Below are 21,723 nucleotides of genomic sequence, written 5' to 3' on the forward strand. Positions count from 1 at the left end.
CGCAACACCACAGGCCAGTATTGTCTGCAAAACTGTGGAATTCAAGGTTCAGATAAACATGCATCTGTTTAGATGATAGTGGGATTCTTAGAACAAATTAATGTTTAGTGTCTCTTTGATTACCAGTGAGTCAATTTCTTGTTGTACTCTTGTTTATAAATAAGCTGAACATTTTGAGTTGAATTGTCTACATCCTGTGGGGCTGCATTTTCGTTTTTAATACAGTTTGTTATTTCCCTTTGTAATATCTCATTGTTTAAAAATCATTCTTTTTGAATCCATGGTTGTCAGGCAATTGAAGACGGCAATTTGGAAGAAATGGAAGAGGAAGTTCGGCTTAAAAAACGGAAGAGACGAAGAAATGTGGATAAAGATTCTGGGAAGGAGGATGGAGAGAAAGCAAAGAAAAGAAGAGGCAGACCTCCTGCAGAGAAGTTGTCACCCAACCCACCCAAACTGACAAAACAAATGAATGCTATCATTGATACTGTGATAAACTACAAAGATAGGTGAGCTTGGAGACCATGTCTCTCTTTCGCACGTCCTCTCTCCCTCTCTGTTGATATCTCTCTGTCCCGTTTTTTAATGGCTTCATTTTTGTTTTGAGTCTTTAGAAGTACTTGCTGACACAGCATTTCTGAAAAGTAATTCACTTAGGCCCTGATCCTGTAAGTCTCACTCTTTGTAGTGGGTTTTTAAAAGACCTATCTTATAGGAAGTTGTTGAAACAGAAATTGAAAAAGTAGGCATGGAGCTTCTGCTTAGAAATGAAGTCCTTCTGCCCAGGAGGTGTACTTAAGAACATTTAACTTGAGATGGATTTTCCTTCAGTTTCCTGCATTTTCTTGCAGTTTAGTGATGCAGCATGTGTTAAGATCAATTTTTTCAAGTAAATGGCTACATATTTATTAAGACAGGTTCTCACCATAACCTGAAACACTGCCCAAGAAATGTAGGGCTCCAGTCATGAGCATCTGAGCTGCTAAAAGGAAAACTGTAGAAATACTGATCACACTGTATTGTCTGCAGGTGAGTTGGAGGCCTATTTGTCAAGAAATCCCAATTTTCACTATAACAAAATACCAAATAGGTGGATCTTAGGAAAAGATACCACATCTAATCTGAGATGTCATTTGAAGACTTCTGTTTTGCATGCTTTCAAACTGAAAATCATCTATGCTTCATGAAGAAGAAATTGAGAATTAGTTAATAGAGTCTTTGAATCAGACTTGTTTGAGAACATTGCATTTTTTAATTCTATTTGCCAAAAATCAGGAAAGCTGCCTTGTGTACTTATCCCTTCTTTGATGTACACTGAATTACTTAAATCATATAAGGAACAATTACAAGCTCAATAAATATTAAATGCATGCAGAGAAAATCAAGAAGTATTTGTATTCGATGACTTGCACAAACATAACAATATAATTTTTGCATGTAAACGACTTTCGGTCTGTGACTTCAAACACGAAGTTGCACTTGTTCCTTTTTTGCAACTACTGCACTGGGTCTGCCTGCACAAGGTTGACTTGGGCAATATCTGGTGAAGCCCACAGAACCGGGATGCCTGTCTTTTCTGGCACGTAACTGTTGAAATGTAGCATTCTGTAATTTGTGAGCTCGCTCTAGCGTACATTGAAAAGTTTGTTACATCAGAACAGGATTCACAGCAATGATCATGATGAGCAGGAAGCTGATTACAAGGTATTCAGCTTGCTGTGCCTCTCAACGAACGGAATAGCTGAGAAGGGAGAAGTGTTTAAGGTTCAGGTATTCCAGTCAGGGCTGCAAGGATCATTCTGGATCCCTGGCCTTGAGCCTTTTCCTGAAGCCAAGCACTTCTGATCAGGACACCTATTTCTCATTTTTAAATAGCAAATGAAGTTACTTCCTCTGGCTTCCAGTAGGGCATAGCTACTGATAGTTAATGGGGAAGGAGAAGATTTTTGGCTATTGCTTGTGGCCCAGGAAGTTCATATCTGGTCTCTGTCAAGTTAACCACTATGCTACAACGTCATGATAAAGCATACTGTTTCTCTCCCAGGATCCCACATTTATGCAAGATAGAATTGGTTCCCACTTTAAAAAGTGTACAGAACTCCATTCTGTTAGGCATTAAAAGTGCCTGTTAAACTGAGCTCTTCAGTGCAATGAACTATGCAAAAGAGTTCTAAGTTCCTGTATTGAATTTTTTGTGAGCTAGCATCAAAACACCCAATCTTATGAAAGTTGGGACAGAACAGAATTGTAAATTTAGGCATCAAGAAACCTTAATATCATAAAATTTGGTGGGGGTTAAGGTTGAACATTTTCAGGATTTGCAGCCTTAGATTTAAGTGGGTTTTAGGCATTGGAACCCTTCCTCTTTGTTGGGGGTTCATGTTTGTTCAGCTCTGGGCTTTTGTGTGTGTGAAGGCAATTGGGACAAGTATAGAGGGACAGGTTAATTGGAAGAAAAGTAGGCCATGAGCTTCATCTGGGGAAAAAAAAAGGGTTTTATGTATTTAGTATTTGAATGCTTGAAATTATCTTTAGCTTAAATTTTCAGTGATAATAGAGTTTTCGTCTCTAATTTATGATAGTCCAGAAGGCTGATCCAGACCATGGAGAGCTGATTGTGTCCCAAAAGGTGGTCAGGTGACACCCATTCAAAATCTCATTGACTTTGGCCTAAGTTACTTTGTCAAAACCAATTCTACAGTCATAAGTTTTGTTGCAGATAATAAGCCAACAGGCAAAAAATGCAAGATATCTTGTTAAACCAATAAATCTCTGTGCTTTTTCTCATGTTTCTCCTTGCTTTGAGAAGAGGTCCTTGTTAAATACAGAACCACTTCTCTGTTCTTGTTAAGAACTTTCTTTTTAAAAACAAATTTTTCTGTGGTGCCCTCAAAAATCTGGAGTACCAGTTGGCTGCTTTGTGCGGTGATTCTGTATAATGTTGATGCAGGGAAGGAGTCTCCAAATACTTTCCTAACTCTTCTATTTGACTTCTGCTGTAGACAACTGGGGACAAATAAAGTACTTTCCTCCCTTATTTAAAAACATCCAACAAAACAGGCTGGGTTGCCTAGCTCTAGGATTGCTAGAGGCAACAATAAAAGAAGCCATAAGCTCTAGTAAACTGAAGTTTAAGCTACACAATTATTATAAAAGGTCAAAATAAGATTAAAGAGACACATTAACAACATTTGAGGTAATCGTTCAGTGTAGAGAACTCCATGCAAGACAGTGGAAGTTAGCATTGCAGTCAAGTTACTGTTTATCTCTGTCAAGTCCTCAGTGCAAATTCAAGCTTTTTTGTTAGGTTTTCCTGTTTTATGCAGTACTGTATAGCAACTTTCATATTTCCTTTTATTCCCATCCCACATCCCAACATGATACTGATTTTAATTAAACATTCCAATAATGATAAGCTTAGTAGTTCTTACAGAGCAATTTATAGCTACAAGCTGAGTTTCTTTGGATCATTCTAGAGAACTAGGAACACACTGAACGAAAGAAAACTTCAGTGTGTTTGCTGAGATTTGACTTGACTGGCAGCCTAACTGCATTATTTTCCTGGAATTCTGGTACTTGGGGTGACTCCCATGTCATAAATGAAATAGTAAAAAAGGAGAAGAAGGGCAGTGATGTGAGGCACAGTGAAAATGTTCAACTCAGACTGTTTGGACTCTGTAAACTGAGTGAAAACAAAGATGTAACCGAAGGCACTATTAAGAAAGGAACTATCAAACTGGAAAGAAGATACTGTGAACATTCTTGAAGATTTATTTAAAAAGATGAGGAGTGTCCTAGCCAAAATACAAAGCTGTAAAATACCAATATTGTGATGGTATTAATGGACTGAACACAGTTAAGTCTGGAGTAAAAGAACTGGCATGACATATAGTACCTCAGAGTGCATTATAAGGTGCTTACAGACTAAGAATAGGAGACTTTTCTTTAAGTTGACAGTGCATAATGTGGAACGGACAGAAGAAGAATGACCTGGGCAAAGAAATTATTGATCAAAGCTAACTATGAGCCATCAGTATTGTCCAGCTGTGAGAAAATAGGCCCTGAACTATTACCTGTGTGGATGAGGAAATTACTCATTATATTTGTATGCCATTATATGTGACACCACTAATGCTTCTGAGTTGCTGTGTGTACCACTAGAATATTTTCAGTTCAAGAAAGATTGGTTTACACTGAGACAAGTGCAAATAATTATTTCAATGATAAGTAGCATGTGAGAGTCTTGCAAGAGGAAACAGGTTGGTTTATTTGTCTAAACACAGCACAATCTGAGAAGGGAAGATGATTGCTCTCAGTAAATTCACCTGGGAAAGAAGGGAAGCGTAAACACAGGGCAAGTGTGGAAATATGTAAAATACAGGATGACGATCACAAGGTTATATGAGTGTAAATGATCACGAATACATTCAAGTCATTAATATTAACAAGTTCTAGAAACTTTCCATATAGAATCATGGTGCAGAAGTATCTACATAGATTTGGGCTTTGTTCCTTAACTTTCCATATAGAATCATGGTGCAGAAGTATCTACATAGATTTGGGCTTTGTTCCTTAACTTTCCATATAGAATCATGGTGCAGAAGTATCTACATAGATTTGGGCTTTGTTCCTTAACTTTCCATATAGAATCATGGTGCAGAAGTATCTACATAGATTTGGGCTTTGTTCCTTAACTTTCCATATAGAATCATGGTGCAGAAGTATCTACATAGATTTGGGCTTTGTTCCTTAACTTTCCATATAGAATCATGGTGCAGAAGTATCTACATAGATTTGGGCTTTGTTCCTTAACTTTCCATATAGAATCATGGTGCAGAAGTATCTACATAGATTTGGGCTTTGTTCCTTAACTTTCCATATAGAATCATGGTGCAGAAGTATCTACATAGATTTGGGCTTTGTTCCTTGATTAAAAAACTGTGTGATTATTCACAAAACCAAGACCCCAGATTCAAAGACCTAGAAACACCTTTCCAGTTAAACAGCTGATCCTGATTCTCCAGTGGAAAGTATATGCATCATCTTTGCAGACTGCATTTACAATAATACACCTTAATCTGGGATTTTTTTGAAATTATTTCTTAAACTAAGATTTAGGTGCCTTTGTAGCCGTGTACCTTGTTCTAATCCTGCAGCATAAAACAACTGTTTAGAAGAGAGCAAGTTGAAATGCATCAGTCCAATGTTGTGGTCACACTTTTTTCCAATTCTGATGCTTTGAGCCTGTCTTTCCTTCCCTCTAAAGTTAAGAATGCCCATAGAAATGGATAATCACAGAATCATATCTGTAATATGTATTTTATGTCCAGTTTAAATGCTTTAGCCTTTTGAAAGCAGAGACAATTTTACTGGAGATAAATTTTCATTTCAGAATAAGGAATTTGTATCCCAAATTTGAGCCTCAACTGCTGATTCTGCACCATGCACATGCAGGCTTAGTCCCCAAACTATCCTTTTCCTCTTTTGAAGGTTTTCCTTTATTTTTTATTTTAGAGGAAGACAAGTGTAACTTCCCTTTCCTGATCGTTAAAATTAACTAGACAAAAAGAATGATGCTTCATTCCTTGTAATCCTTCAGCTTCCCTGCAAATCCACTGTCCTCCTGTGCCTTGCATCACAGTTTGATGTTTCGTGTCTAGGTGCCAGCTTGATGCTACTGCTAGTTTGCATTAGCTTTGTTTAGATTGCAACAGCTGACTTCAAGAGTCCCAGGACACTGATAGCTCTATTACATATAGTGATTTTCATTTGTGATCTACTTGCTCGTAAGGACTTGGGTGGTGTACCAATTAACTTCACAAAGCCTCCTCGCCATAGTGGGTGGCAGTTGACCACATTTTAATAAGGCTGATCAGAAAATTAGATTGGAGATGTTGTACCCTGTCCATACTTCCTGCTTGGTAAGAGACTTCCCCTGTCTGTGGTGCTTAGCATTTTGATCACTGCATCATTAAAGCCAGAAAGTTTAAATTCGTGCCTGTAGTATTCCACTTTTGAAAGGACATAGCTCAGGGGAGAGAGTATTTTTCTTTGGGTGGAATGGATTTTATTCAGACTGTTACCAGCTGTTTTCTCGAGTTGCCAGTTTTTAACTGTTGTAAAATGGTGAGTAACGTAATTAGCCATTACTAATCTAACTAGTAATTAATTATGCCAACTGGTACTCTTGAGTATTCAAACACGCAAAGCAAATAATTCTTATTTATAGCCAAGCCAAAGTTATGAAGCACGTAGCCATATTTCAAAACCAGGAATTACATTTTAAAGTATTTTTACCCACTCCCATTTCAGTGATGGGGACAGGTCCACCATGTATTGCTGCAGGTAGTTATAAAAAGGAATAACCATTAAATACATTTAATGAAAATTAATCATCTCCCTGCATAGCTCATTTACTGTTGGAAGTTGTTAAATGCAGAGTAACCACCTTGCTATATAACCTTTTTTAATTCTTCCCCGCCCTGCACAACCTTTTTTTAAGGAGCATCCTTGCGAGTTGAATTTGAATAGGAATTCTAACTTGCACACCATGGTTCTGGTTGTGAGTGCTCTGACTAAGGCAAGCATGCAGGACCCTTCATTCTATCCACTCTGAATTGAATTGCAGTATTTGTTAAAGTCTGAAATCTGACAGAAATATAAGAACATCTTGTAGTTTCAGCTTCGTAGTTGTCTCTGCTTGTGATTCCAAAGGAGAAAGGTTGTTGATAATATTAATACTTTTGACAGGTCAGTTGGTGGCTTGCTTCTGGCCACATACTGCCAGGGAAAAGAAATGCAAAAGGAGCCTCATACAAGTGAGGTCTAATTGTTCCTGCATTTAATTCCACTGAAGATAATGCTAAGTGGATGGAAATAAGTGCTTCTATGCGCTTTGTAAGCAGCTTGACAAAAATGACAGAAAACCAGAATTATTGAGCGTAAATATTTTTCTAAGCAAAAATATTTTTTAAACGAGCACTATTTGTTAATGATTTTTAACTTGCACAGCATGCGATTATTTGTTAACGTGAGCATGCACAGGACTAGCATGTTGAGATGATGCAGTAGCAGTGAACTGTCACTCACAGTTCTTTTGCAGTCAGGTCCTTTAATTTATTCTGGTCTTTCTTCCCTTCAGCATGTATCCTGCTAGTTGCTAGGCAACCATAAGTGATTTTTACTGCGCATGATTTTTTATGTGGTAGTTGTTGTGGTTATTATTTTCTAATTGCAAAACTGGGGACAGGGATTGAAATCACAGTTGCATTACTAATTACTAATTTTCTCCTGTTGTATCCACAACACAACCGTTTGAGATTATGTAAGAAAAGATCACATTAATTTACAGTATAGATGCACATATACAAAGGGAGCAGAAAGATAGTATTTCTTTGTGAGAGGAGGTTCTATGAAAATGATAGAACAGAATAAGCTGTTATTGATCTGAGGAGACAAAATCAGGCACTAGTCTTCTGTCTGTTGCATATTTCATGCCCTTAATGCTTTTTCTTTCACGGCCTTAAATGATTCTCAGCAGTTAATTATATCAAGCAAAAGCTTGAAGGTTTTCTCTGGCATTCTTAGTTCAATAGAATGTGTTAACAAATGACAGTTTGCTAGATGTATATCTTGAAAATAGGATATTGCTGTTTAATAATTTACTACCATTATATTTTTAACATAAAATACAATATAAGGGGGGTATATGTTAAAAGGGAAAAAAAATTATAAAGCCATCAGATAAAAAGCTCTATAATCATCAGGAGCTTTTTTAGTAGGACAAATATGCTAAACGTGTTTTAAAATTTGATCAAAACTAGATTATTAGTAGCTGTTTCCTTTATACTTGAATCATTCTATTTGTTGTTAGACGCTGAAGCAATATCAGCACCAGTGGTTTAATAACTTTTCTCATATAGATATTTCTATTAAAAAAAAAAAAAAAGCTGCTGAAGTTTAATACACAGCAATGATAACTCAGTCTTTCTGCATAGCAAATCCACATTCATAGTTCAGGAAGTTTTGAAAGCAACTTTTCACAATTTTTAAAGGATTAGCTTACATCTATATCATATGTCAGTATTTTGCACAGATTTATTAAAATAACTATTAAGTTTGTAAGTCAAGCACATAGAAGAGAATGATGCAACAGAAAAAAAGGTGGAAACCTAATGTAATTTCTTCAGGAAGGTACATTACAGTATGCTGTGTAATGCTTTGCTTTGCTTTGCTTTTCCACAGGACCAGTGCATTGCATATAGAAAGCGGGCACTGATCGCTTAATGAATGGTTGACTTCCCCCTGGACTTCTTTATAATGTTCATAAGGAGTCTGAACATTTTGCAAATACAGAACTTTTTTTCACAGCATTTTATTCTTTTTTTACGAATGAGGAATAGAAATTTAAATTTTAAGATACCATTTGGACACCAGACATATCCAAGTACTCTGATTTCTCGGAATACTTAAGTGTTCTGTAGGTTCAGAACAAATTTCATTGATCTCAGTTGTAGCTGTGAGTGCTCAATACTTCTCTTTGTTAACAACAACAAAAATACAGTCCTCAATTTGCAAAGAAGTAGAACATATTTTAATTTAGTCAGTTGTGTAGTGTGTGCTTAATGCATTCTTTTTCCTTGCAGAGCTTCCAGTTTCTCTTTGAGAGGATAGTCTGAGATGAAGACAAGTTCTGTCATGTGGCATGACATAGTCACTCACATAGATCATTAACAAGACTGGTGCCTTTAAATCCATAGTGTAAACACCTCTCATTTTGACAGGGGAAGTATGAAAGTAGTGAATTTGTCTGTGGTGTGAATTAGTACCAAAGGAGACATGAGGCACAGTGGCCTGAATCTCACAATTATTTGCTGGCAGGAGAGCAATAGTAAGACTGGGAATAACAATTACCTGGTCATTTTATGGTTTCTTCTATTTCAGTAACAGGGTGCTTCCCGAATAAATTAGGTCTGTTGTTGGTTGAAATTGGTAGTAACTGCCTGGAGCGTGAGGTGCGGGTGGTCTGTGGGGCCGTCTATCCTGACAGCTGTGAGGGGTAGGTAGACTTCACTCTCACATTCTCTGACACAGGTGCGTGGCTTGCCACCGTGTCTCACCCTGCAGTGCCCAGAAGCACCTTCCCACACGTGCCATCGTCTTGCTGTAACCCAGGGGGCAGCCCGGCAGGGGAGCAGCTTCTGCTGCTGAAAGTCAGACAGATGTTGTCGGGACAAGACAGAGGCTTTTGGTTTCTAGGTTTGCATTGAATGGAGAAATGCTTTAGCTGCCAGCTGGCACCGCTGGTATTGGTTGAACGACACTGATTAGCAAGCTGTGATTAGAACTTGTTTTCTCCTCTGATGCAAGGTGTGTAAGGAGCAGCAGTGTCCCAGGACTAAGCAGAGAACAGTAACAAATCTTGGGTTAGGTGAACAACTACTCAGGAAATGAGGAAGTGCTGTTTATATCTACTAGCTCATTGGCCTATCAGGTCCATAAGAAAGATAGTGTCTCCTTAAATTCTGGTGTTATTTCAGGCATTAAAGAATGCCTAAGGTATAGTAGGTATTCATGACTTTCATAAAGGGCAGAGCTATTTTGTGCTTTTTATCATCCTTATCCTCCATGGCAGAATTGCCTCATTTAACCTTGGATCCAGTAATAGTTTAATGTGTCTGATAAGATCCCATAGGGTGACTGCAAGAGAGAAGTTCAGGTGGGGACCAGAATTTGGCAGCCTTCTTGCCCAACTCCTGTGAAGTTTTGGTACCCCTGGGTTACCATCCAAAGATGAAAATGAGGGTCTTTTTGGAGTAGCTGTGAGAGAAGGAGGCGTGTGTGTGTGGGATGGGAAATGCTTTGTGAGTGCTATGTGCAGTGAATGACAGTTCCTGTCAGCAGAGCTTTTTTTCTGCTACTTTATCTGTGAGAAAAATTGCATACACAGAGGGGGGAAAAAAAAAAATACTATCCCCTAAGTGCCATCAGCAGATTTCCTCTCCAGGTGACTTACAGCCGTGTATTACTTGGGAAGCCACAAATAAGAAGATTAAGAAAAACCTCAATTTGGTAGTGTTAAACAGCTATTAAAAAAGGATGAACAATGGGAAATCTGGAAATCTTAGAAATCATGAACACCTGTAATGATAGGCAATGTTCACAGTGTGTGAAAGGTTTTTAGATAACCTGTCATGTTATTTTAGATGACTAAAGAAATACAAATGGCAGTAGTGATTTTCAGTACAGTTACAGTGATCTTCCCAGAAAACTAACAGTCATTAATGGAAGTTAATAATTTTTTTTGTCGTAATATCTGTTAGTCCAGTTACAATTAGCATCTAGTATAATGGAAACCAGTATGAAGAAATAGTTTGCTATGATGAGGAGGTACAAAACAACTATAAAATTATGAAGATGAAGATAAACTTGTAGTGACAGGAGGGACACTTGCTAAAAATTAGGAAACAAAACTGAGAAAATAAGACTGTACTTGACAAACTGCTGTGGAATTCAGATTCAAGTCCTCATCCTGCTTCCATAAAGCCTTCAACACGTATGATCCTGTAATAGTGGTGATATGTTAGGAAAACAGCACAAAGGATATGTTTTAAATTGTAAATTAATTATCTGTACCAAATTTAAAAATCAGAGCAGGGTTCAATTACTAATTCTCTGAAAGAAAAAATTGTGGTTTTTTTTCTTTAATTTTTTTTCCTTATGATTAGATCTTATATATGTGTGTGGGTTTTTTGTGAGAAAGTTGTAGTAATTCTTTGCATTATGGGTTTGTTTTTGTCAACAGTTCAGGACGTCAGCTAAGCGAAGTCTTCATTCAGCTCCCATCTAGGAAAGAATTACCAGAGTATTATGAATTGATTAGAAAACCGGTGGACTTCAAAAAGATAAAGGTAACATTTTTGGAAGTGGAGATTCCTCCATTTCTTTTTGTTATACAGAAGACGGGCATGAAGTTGTCTTTCAAATGACAACAGTATGAATATTGCATGTACCTGTATTTATGGCTTAGACTTTAAACATTGTTACACACCTTGTTAGGAATATCATTTAGTGTGTATTACAGTATAGCACTATAATCGCAACATCAAATCAAAATGTGGCAGTGTGGCATGAACGACACTCAGAGATGGCGTCTTGGTGTCTTTTTTGTAAAAACCTGATTATGAATCTGCAAGCACATCTTCAGTAAAAATACAGTATTTGCAAGGGTTTAATGGTTCTAGGGGAATGTAGTCATCCCTAAACTAATGTCACATCTTGGAGCAACCAGGTCAGATCCAAACATGGCTTGGCAAATGGGGTTTAGCCTGTTAGTTGCACATGGTGCAACATTATGTGATGTCATAACTATGATTTTAATTCATGTCATAGCTTATTTGGTTTCTGTGCTAGAAGGAAGAAACTGGAACTCCTTTACCAAAAAAGCTCCATTTCTATTGCTTTTGTCCCTCCCAGTTCACACACCAATTGCTTTTTTTTTCCTCTATTACCCTGGTCTATTTTTTTGAGTATTATGTTAACAATATGTTTTAAGACTTTGTTTTAAACAGATACTTGTCTTGATGCTTGCATACATTTTTTAAAAACTAAAGCTTTTAATGCTTTGAAATCAAATATTAATTCAGTGTCCTGTGTCCTGTTTTTCCTTCTGCTCCTCTGCCCATCCATACGTCTCTTCATTTCCTCAACAAATGCAACAGGAAAGAATTCGCAACCATAAGTATCGGAGCCTTGGAGACTTGGAGAAAGATGTCATGTTGCTGTGTCACAATGCTCAGACATTCAATTTGGAGGGATCACAGGTCTGAATGAAGCACTTTGTGTTAAGCATATTTCCCCTACCTAATGCTGTCAGTGCTTGTGGGTTGTTATATTATGTATATAAACCCTGTGCTTTAGTTCTTTCTCTGAATAGAGAAAAATGCCCAGATTCTTAGAATCATCCAGAATTCACTGGACACAGCTGCAGATCATGCATGCCGAGAAGTTGATTTTGACTCTAATTCTGAGATCAGTGTTTTCTGATCTGTGCGTTTAGTTTAAAGCTGCTGTAAGACTATTTGAATCTATGGTAAAAGGCAGCGCGTGTAGAGTGATACATAAACTTGGGTTTACCGCAGCGGATAACAGAAGGAACAAATGTAACAGTACGGTTTAGGGTGGGATGATGAGGAAATACCTTGCAGTGAACTCTTCAGTTCTGCTAATGGAAGAAATAAGTTCAAGATTTGTCCAGCAGTAAAGCTTTGTGTATGAAGCTTTATACTCTTTGAACCCTCTGGGTTTTTTTGGTTCATTTTTTTTTTAATGTTTAAAGATCAGTGTCTGTTTTAAGAGACAGTAATAATAAATCCCAGATGAGTCTCAGAGGTTTAGACAGCAAAAATCTTTCATCTCAAACAGATGTTTCACACACATGAATGTGCTCAACACTGTGGATTCAGAACAGGACAAAGGGAGACACTACAAAATCCGGATGACGGATAAGAAAGTTGTCTCACAATACAGTGAGACATAATTTTGGGTGATTATTTTTATATATGAGGTCCAAATAGAGCAATGCAAACACAATATTACATTGAAACAGAGAACGTGAAGACAACTCCCGTAATATGCAAGAGGAAAAAAAATGGTGTTAAAAGAAACCTAAGTAAAAGTAAGCCTCAAGGCTGATGCTGCTAATACTAATGCGTCCTTCAAATTTCCAAATTCCTGATGACCCTTAGCTAAACTGAGGAGTTTATATTAAAATTTGAGAACTAAAAATTAAAATAAGCATGCAATTAATTATGAAGGATACAGCTGATCATTTTGTGATTATTTTTGCTATCTAGAGACAGAAAATGTTTTCTGTAATATGTACATGTGGTGTTTTTACTGTCTTCAGTTATACGGAAACAACCTATAAATAAATCAGCTAAAAAATATTTTAATGAGAAAATTAATGATTATAGGAAATGTGGGACAAAATTTTGCTACATGTCCAAGTGTAAATTGCCAGCTTACTGCTTAGTCACATAGCAGTAAAACAGCTATAAATACCGAATGATAAAAAAAAAAAAAAGAAAAAAGAAAAGGAAAGCTAATACCAAAAAGTATCACTGAGACTGCAGAAAATGGTAACAGTTGGGAGATGAAGTAAAAAAAAACAAAGAAAAATAACTAGCAAAATGGGAAAAATAATGAAATTATTCTCATCAGAATGACTAAAGCTGCTAATGGGAAACTGGTCTTTTGTTGGGCAGAGGTGGTCGAATTGACAGGAATTATCCTGATTGGGTAGAAATGTTCAGTAGATATTGCTGCTCTGTTTGAAAATAACCTAACCTGTATCAGAGTGCTGCAGTATTATTTTCCAGTCCAACGTGCCAACATTAATTACCAGAGCTAGTAATACTTTTTATAGCATGAAGCCCAAATAACTTGTATCTAAGATTTTTTTAGGTTTCTTTCAGGTAAGTTCTGTTGCCATTCATTTTGATTTCCAGTGAATTGCAGGAAACTTCAGCAGCAGTCCTCCAGTTTTTAAGGCTACCTCATGTTTTTTGTAATCGTTTGGGTCCACCTTTGTTTTGACATACCAGTTCACATGAGTAAACTAGGTTATTTATGTGTGCACCTGAAACCAAAAGACAAATTCAGGCAGTTGCTTAACTACACAGTGACTTCAAGTGAAATTCTACATGTTTCTTCTGTTTGCGTGGTGCAAAGCAGTTCCATCTAAGCTGGAGCCTTGTGTGGGGTTTTCAGGGAGGGACAGACTTTGTGTTTTGCGGCTTTTGTCCTCGGTGCAACCTCAGCAATTTGAAAAGTTTTTCATGTTGTAATGGTCAAATGAAACACAGACATGTAAGGGGTTTAAAATAGTATGTGTATATCAAGAACATTCACACAAATCTTGGTCGTGAAGTTCTGTTGTCATTGCTTTTCCCTTTTTGAAGGAAGTTCTGTTGTCATTACTGCTTGGTTTTTTTTGAAACCTGTTGGAATTGGATTTTGGTCAAAAGAAGAAAAATTTTATTTGCACAGATTATCCTTAAGTGGCCCCATATTTTTTCTGGATCAAAATAGATACTGAATATTACAAAGAATTCCAGATTAAGAAGGTTAAATTTTTAAAAACCCTTTTATTTCCCTAAGAAATTCTGTTTACAAGTTTGGGTTACAGTGATACCTTAAATATGTAGTGACCATTAAAAAAGTGTAGGGTTGTACATGTCCTTAATTCTTTTTGTCTTAGAAAAGTGTTTGGTCTGAGAAAGGACAAGGTTAGTTGAATGTGCCATTCCTAAGAACAATGGAATATGCTAGGCCTATTGCATAAGAAAAATGATTGGCCTTCAGGAGGAACTCAGGGGCTTCTATCGATAGCTGACTTGCGAAGAAGTAGGACTAAGAGAAAGTCAATAATCCTTTGACATTGAGGAAGGAAGCTGTGGGGTCACTCAGCCCACTAATGTCATCAGATAATAGGAGAAAAGCATTTTCAAAACATTCATGGTCATTATATACATGTCAAGAAATTTTAGCATGGTCAAGAGGAGTCAAACATCTCAAAACAAGAAGCACGGCGCTACTTACAGAATGGGGAATAATCTGCAGTGAGAGGCAGTTTTTCTGAAAAAGACTTGGCGGTCAAGTGAAAAACAAGAGGCTATGTACTCATGTAAAGTATTCAATTCATTTTGTTGAACCTGCAAAGTATTAGAGCAGTTTTATTGGTTTTGACATACAGATTGTATAATGGCAAAAATTGTGTAATTGTAAAAGTCCTTCTGTAATCTTTCTCACAAATGCCCAGTGTATCTCTGTACAAGAAATATAATCTGTAATTTAGCCAAAGGAGTAGTATGACAGCCAAGGTAGTTCAAGTGATAATGACGGTAAAACCAAATACAATCTATGACTCTCACCCTTCTATTAACTGATCTTAATTGTCTGGTGTTGAATTGTCCAGTAGTTGGTTTCTGATGTTTTACAAAATTAAATGTATAAGCTTATTTGTTAAGGTGATTATGAAGTCCCAGTCAGATACTCAGCAAGACAACAAGATTTTTACTGTGTTAATCTGAGAAACGTGTTTCAAGCCAAATATAGTCCTCTCACTCTTAAGAGTCTCCTCATGCTTAAGGTTAAAGACAAAATCTGATGTACCCAAGATACTCGGCAAGCTACAGAATGTTTGAGAACAGGTGCTAAGTTTAGAATAAGACTGCTTTTTTTTTTTTTTTGGTCATTTTAGATCTTATAGGAAGGAAGGAATGAGCTGCTTGGGAGAATTTATTTTATTTGTAGCCACTTTGGATTTTAGAAAAAACTAAGAATAATTAATATGAGGGTTAGCCATTTGTCATTATCAACTGTATTGCTAACTATAACCCATTTTTTAATTAAGGCTCTTACTGCTGAAGTCTGTTGCTTTGGCAGTTTTTCAAGCCTATTATGATCTAATGAAGATGCATAATAGTTCCTGTGGTAATAACAATAATAAGGAAAACAGTCTAGCTGAACGTTTTAGATATAATACATTTTGAGTTGTATTTTTGTGGCTCACTATTGACAAATTTCTTAATTTAGAGCATGAAAAATTAACAATGGCATTTCTTGTAAAATTCATGCAACAAGCATTGTTATTCAGTATTTAAAAAGGCCATATACTCTGTGGGTTTGCAGTGAAAATTTAGGTCTGTGCTGTGAATTTTTTATACTGCTTGACTTTACAGTTCTTACACAGGTTTGTATTCTTACTGTAGATCTATGAGGATTCCATTGTTCTTCAGTCTGTGTTCAAAAGTGCACGACAGAAGATTGCCAAAGAAGAAGAAAGTGAGGATGAAAGCAATGATGACGAAGAAGATGATGAAGAGGAAGAATCAGAGTCAGAATGTAAGTCTCCTGCTAAATACTGAGAAGAAAGTACATCTGGGGTTGGAAGGGGAGATTTTCTAATTTCTGCGTGGAGGCTGATTTTAAGGTGCTATTTTCCATTGGTGAAAGTAACTTCTTACTAAGTTTGCTGCTCTGGGTGTTAACATTCAGCTTAAGTCTCTTGGCTGTGTGTTCTGGCTATACCTCTTGGAATATACTAAACTTTTTTTAAGCCAGAAGCAAATCACAAAGGTGCTTTGTGGAAGTAGATCTGAGCTACTCTTCCAAGTACGTCACAGGGATGTGCAAAGCACATGAGTTAAGCAGTGCACTTGGAAATGAGTGGATATTCTGAGATTGGGAATTTAACATGTCCTTCAGAAAGGTATCAACTCACCTCGACATAGCATTTCTGTAGTTCGAAAATAAAAAAAAAATTGTCTGTTTGTGCAAGGGATAGGCATTTCTATGTGCAAGGAAGGAGATATTTTATGTGTGTCTTCTCACAGGACTGTATACCGCTACCTGTAGACACCATGCATTCTGAGAATGAAAAGATGCACATAACTTAAAGTTATTCTTTGTAGTTTAATACAAGTTATTGTTACAAAACTATCGAGAACTAGAGAAGTAAAAGCAAATACCCCTGCTTCATTGTCCCACAGTCCAGATAAAGAGCAGAGGGGAATATCTTTCCGGGCTGATAGCAGCCGTGAATTTCTGTGAACAGAGATAGTATTTAAAAGTTGATAAGTGGAAGTTACATTAATGTATGCTGTTAAACTTTTTGCAGCAAAATCAGTGAAAGTCAAAATCAAGCTAAATAAGAAGGATGAAAAAACTCGGGAGAAAGGAAAAGGCAAGAAGAGGCAAAGCAGAGCAAAAGCCAAGCCTGTCGTGAGTGATGATGATAGTGATGAGGATCAAGATGAAAATGTAAGTTTTGTTGACTGAGACTGTGGAAGTGGTTGCAGTGATTGCGTCTCTAGCCTGTCCTGCTTGCTGTCAGAATTCTCAACTATTCATGCTTAAGCACATTTTTAATCTGTATTTATCATCTTGAGAAAGTTGGGTGGGGGTGTTAACTGTATCTGGGTGTGCTGATGAGATCTGGTCCCAGTGCTGAAAGACACAAAATTTGGAGCTTATTTCTCGGAGCTGTTCCTACTGTCATTGATCCTTTAAACCCTGTGATCTGTTTGCTTTTGTCCACAGATGAAAAAGTCTTAGCTTGATTTCTTTCTTTCTTTCTTGGTGGGTTTTGTTGTTTTATTTTTTTTTTGGTGGGTGCTTCTACTATTGCAGCAAATGAAAACAGACCTCTTCCTGGTTGTTTTTAAATGTCCGGGAGAAAAAAAGATCTGGTGTTTCCTGACTCTGTGTCTTTCCTTCTTTAAAGAAGTCTACAGCAATTAAATGAAATGTCACGAAAGTGAAGTATTAGATAACGTAGTACCTTTCTTAAGGCTATCTTGATTTGTCAGTTTGTCATTTTTCTTCCTTTTACTTTCTTCTATTTTTCCTTCTTTAACAAACTCCACAGAATAGCTGGCGAAGAATTTCTGACTTGTCTTGTGTCTCTTACCTCTAGGACCAGTCGGAAGCAAGCGGAAGTGATGATGAGTGATCCATAGGGTTTATTTTCTTGGCAGAACTGACCCCTTCCCCTTCTCTTCTCCCTTCTCCTATTTTACACCCAGTGAATTCATTTTGTCAAATAGACATTGGGTTGTTTCTGTATTCTCATTCTCTATAAATTAGCTTTAGGATAGTGCCAGACAAACATATGATATCATGGTGTAAAAAAGGAAAAAAAAAATGTAAAATATTGTGACCAAATGGGCCTCAAAAGATTTAAAAACAAAACAACAAAAAAAAAGCTTTTGATGGAAAATGTGGATTGATAGTATATTTCTATAGGCTGGTTTTAACTCGGTAATGGTTTGGTTGTGCCTGGTTTTGTCATTTGATAGAATGTTTTTCAGTGGCATCAGAAAGACAAAAAAAAAAAAAACAAAAAATCTTTTGTAGCATTGATAACCAGGAGAAGCCATTAAAAGCCACTGGTTATTTTATTTTTCATCAGGCAGTTTTAAAAGTTTATATTTGTTCTGTATTGTTTTTTTACACTGTGGTACATATATGCAACTTTGTTTAATAGCTTATAAATGTACAGTAGTTAGCCTTCATCCACCTTGTCTCATATATGTTTTTCCACTTTATGCTTGACGATCTTCAGAAAAATGCTTTTTGAATTGTATCAAATTTATGTCTACTGTAAACTTTGCTTAACTTTTTTTTCCTCAATTAAAAAAGTTGGGTTAAAAAAATGCTATTGAATATTGCAATCTCTATAGTGTAATGGATGGCTTCTTTCATCAGACTGATCTTCTATGTTACCAATGTTGATTATCACCTTTTCCCTAAAGTGTACTTAATCTTTGCTTTCTTTGCACAATGTCTTTGGTTGCAAGTCATAAGCCTGAGGCAAATAAAATTCCAGTAATTTTGAAGAGTGTGGTGTTGGTGCTTTCCTAATAAAGAGATAATTTAGCTCAATAGATGCGGCCTTGTGTTATGCATTCCACAAAAATCCTCTATAGTAGGGATGAGAGGGCAGGAATATCTCCTGTAGAGAGGTCTACTGTGTTATGTCCTGTGTGTAAAATAAGAACTCATTCAAATACCATAGAAGTGTCTTCAGAGACAGATAAGATATGCAATATATGATAAAATAAGAAAAAAAAAAAAAGTAAGATAATAGCTTGAAGTAAAAGTGTAGTTCATGACCTAATTACAATTGAAGTGATTAAGAAATAAAATAAACATTTCTTTTTTCTTTCAGGAAATATATGGCCATAGGCTTCAGTGGGCAGGAATACAATTAGTGATTCAGGCAGTCAGCCCACCTATAAGTCAGTTTATTTTAAATATTATCTTGAGGTATCAGAGTTGTGATGCATTAAGAAGGAGTAGCATAAAGATTTGAACTACATATCTATAGTTAATGTTGTTACTCTGGAAAATCAAAACTGAGATTTGAACTTATGTTGAGTAGATGTGCAAGCCTAGGAGTTGATTTGTAAACAGCGTGTTTCTGTGTTGTCTGAACTGTGTGTTTCTCAGTGTACATCTATCTCTTTTTATACTGTCTTGCAGTATATTAACTGCTTCAGATTTTTCTAGCTCAGCTGAAACGTGATTTATAAGTTTTTCTGGTGCCCATTTGTGTGTATTAGCCCTGTGCTGAGATAATTCAGCTTTGCTTAATTTTAGCTATTTCAAACGTTTCATTCCTAATGTGTGCCCCATCTGAATGGAAGACCCTGTATTTCACAGGGAGGTACCACTGATCTCAGAGGGCCACATTGATGAGACCAGTGTCTGAAGCAGCTTTGTGAAAAATGACCTGGTGGTCCTGGTGGACACTAAGTTCAACATGAGCCGACAACACATGCTTGTGGCAAAGGAGGTTAGTAGTATCCTGGACTGCATTAGGAGGAGTGTTGGCAGCAGGTCCAGGGAGGTGATCCTTCCCCTCCACTCAGCACTGGTGAGATATATCTGGAGTGCTTTGTCCAATGGTGGGCTCCCCACTAGAAGAGAGACACGGACATACTGGAGCTAGTCCAGCAAAAGGCCACTAGTATGGTCAATGGACTGGAGCATATGACATACAAAGGGAGGCTGAGAGAGCTGAGGCTGTTCAGCCTGAAGAAGAGGAGGCTCAAAGGCACCTTATCAATGTGAATTAGTATCTGAAGGAAGGATGCAAAGACAGCAGAGCCAGTCTCTTTCCAGTGACAGGACCAGAGATGATGAGCACCAGCTGAAGCACAGGAGGTTTCCTCTGAGCATGAAGGAATATTTTTTTACTGTGAGGGTGACTGAGCCCTGGCACAGGTTGCCCAGAGAGGCTGTGGAGTCTCCCTTCCTTCTTGGAGATATTCAAAAGACCATGTCTGGACATAGTCCTGAGCAACTGGCTGTGGCTGGCCCTGCATGAGCAGAGGGTTTGGACCATGTGACTTTGGAGGTCCCTGCCAACTTCAACCATTCTATGATTCTGTGATACAGCATAGTTTGGTTTGCAGAAGTCATTCTGTCTTCAATGACAGTTTTGTGGTACCATGTATAAATGTTATTTTTTGCTGCAAAATGAAAAAGGTCTACCAACCCATTAAGCGTGACAGAAAACATCTGGCAGTAGGCTTAGGACACTGCTGTCCTAGACTGGATTTAAACTGGCAACTTAGATGTAAAAAGCACAGTATCACATTACCTGTCCCTAGAGTCCCCGATGACTTTGCAGTGACCCAGTTTGATTTATTTTTCAAGAACTCATTATTTACAGATGAGTGTTCAGCTGGAGAATAAACATGAAATAAGAAGACCCAACATTTCTGTTTAAAATTAAAGTGACTTTTTTTTTTTTAGTCAATAACTATAAGTCATATGAGGATATCGGTTTGCAGGAAGAAATACATTTGAATTCTTAGCGGCAGTTTATGTTTTATCAGATCTAAATAATTTCAAAATTTTTTTCAATTTCCCCTCCAAGTTTCAAGAAAAAAATGCAATTATTTTTATCATTAGATTAAAATTGATTTATGACTGTTAAGTCACGCATGTGCCTGAGCTGCAGTTGGTCCTGTTACTTTGCTTAGAGTTTGAATTCACCTTTGCCCAGAGTAATTTTTAATCATTATCTTGGTATTTCTCTATATGAACTTACCATGTGTTTCAAGATGGGGTGTTTTTCTGGTGTTCTCAGAACATCAGTCTATAAAGAAAAAGGTTCTGAGTAAATTGTTGTCATATGTATCCTTCCGAATTCTTTACAAAAAAAAAGGAGGAAATAATTTTTTTAAGGTATGTAGAAATCCATGTTAAAGATGGAAGCACACTTTTCTAGTACAAATTGATGTGGACTTGGGGTACCTTTTGGACAATACGTAAATAAAAGCACAGTGCTACAATCCGTATTTAGGGAAATTAACTCGTTTCCTACCTTAATTTCAGAAAAATATCTGGTAGGGTTGGAAACAGTGTAACTTGGGCACCGAGGGAGATACGCAAAGTGAAGTAAATACCAGAAGGTTTTCTTGTTGCATCTACTTCTCCTGGGAGGTAGGCAGCAGTGCAAGTGAGCCAGAGGAATGACATTTAACAGCGTTTATACATTTCAAATGCTATTAATATTTTTTCTTTTCCCCTCACACACCTTCTGAAACAAATAAAGAAAACGCAAAACTTTTTACTCCTTGATCTGAAGGGCTTCCTGCATCTATGAGTCTTGTCCTCACTGCAAACTATTGCACTGGCTATGTTTTCAGACCCACGTATATTTTTGTTTCCCTTGTCCTGTATTCTGCTTTTAGAATAAAAGTGTCAGAGTGTGGGGGCCACCTCTCTGGCCACGGAGGTGTGCTCTTCACTCACTCGGCTCGTGAATAAAGCTGGCAGTTCAGCAATGGGTGAGGCAGAGAGACGTGTATCATGGCAAATACTGCCACAGCTTCTGTGCACAGCAAGGCAGTGACGCAGTAGTAAGCCTCAAAGTTGTGTGCTGTTGGCATGTGCTCAGTCCTGTCAACTACCCAAGGAGCTCATTAATAGCTCTATTCATAATGCACAGTCTACTGTCATGTTTTCATTAAAACTGCTTGGACAGTAAGGGTTTGATGAACACGTTGTCTGGTCTAGAAAACAGGTTACAACACGTGAAAAACAAAAGGAGAAGTTTTTATAAAGGGATTTTTAGACTGGTCTCTTACTTTCCCCTCTGCTCATCCTCTGAAATATTTTAAAATTTCTGCAAAAACATGCATTTTT

General features: G+C 37.1%; 1 protein-coding gene across 4 annotated transcripts in view; it reads left to right on the top strand.

The window, feature by feature from the left end:
- Nucleotides 1-18,401, top strand: part of SMARCA2 (SWI/SNF related, matrix associated, actin dependent regulator of chromatin, subfamily a, member 2) — a 109,129-nt gene extending 90,728 nt beyond the window's left edge. For 3 of the 4 annotated variants that reach the window (XM_014964952.1, XM_014964953.1, XM_014964954.1), the window contains 6 exons: nt 292-509; nt 10,805-10,910; nt 11,721-11,822; nt 15,774-15,906; nt 16,682-16,824; nt 17,480-17,515. In XM_014964952.1, coding sequence (XP_014820438.1) covers nt 292-509; nt 10,805-10,910; nt 11,721-11,822; nt 15,774-15,906; nt 16,682-16,824; nt 17,480-17,515 — 738 coding nt within the window. Of the gene's footprint in view, nt 1-291; nt 510-10,804; nt 10,911-11,720; nt 11,823-15,773; nt 15,907-16,681; nt 16,825-17,479 lie in introns of all 4 variants that reach the window. The other variant, XM_014964951.1, reaches the window with a different exon arrangement.
- Nucleotides 18,402-21,723: the final 3,322 nt, after the last annotated feature.

This window comes from Calidris pugnax, unplaced genomic scaffold (assembly GCF_001431845.1).
Source record: "Calidris pugnax isolate Ruff unplaced genomic scaffold, ASM143184v1 scaffold273, whole genome shotgun sequence".
Lineage (NCBI taxonomy): Eukaryota > Metazoa > Chordata > Aves > Charadriiformes > Scolopacidae > Calidris > Calidris pugnax.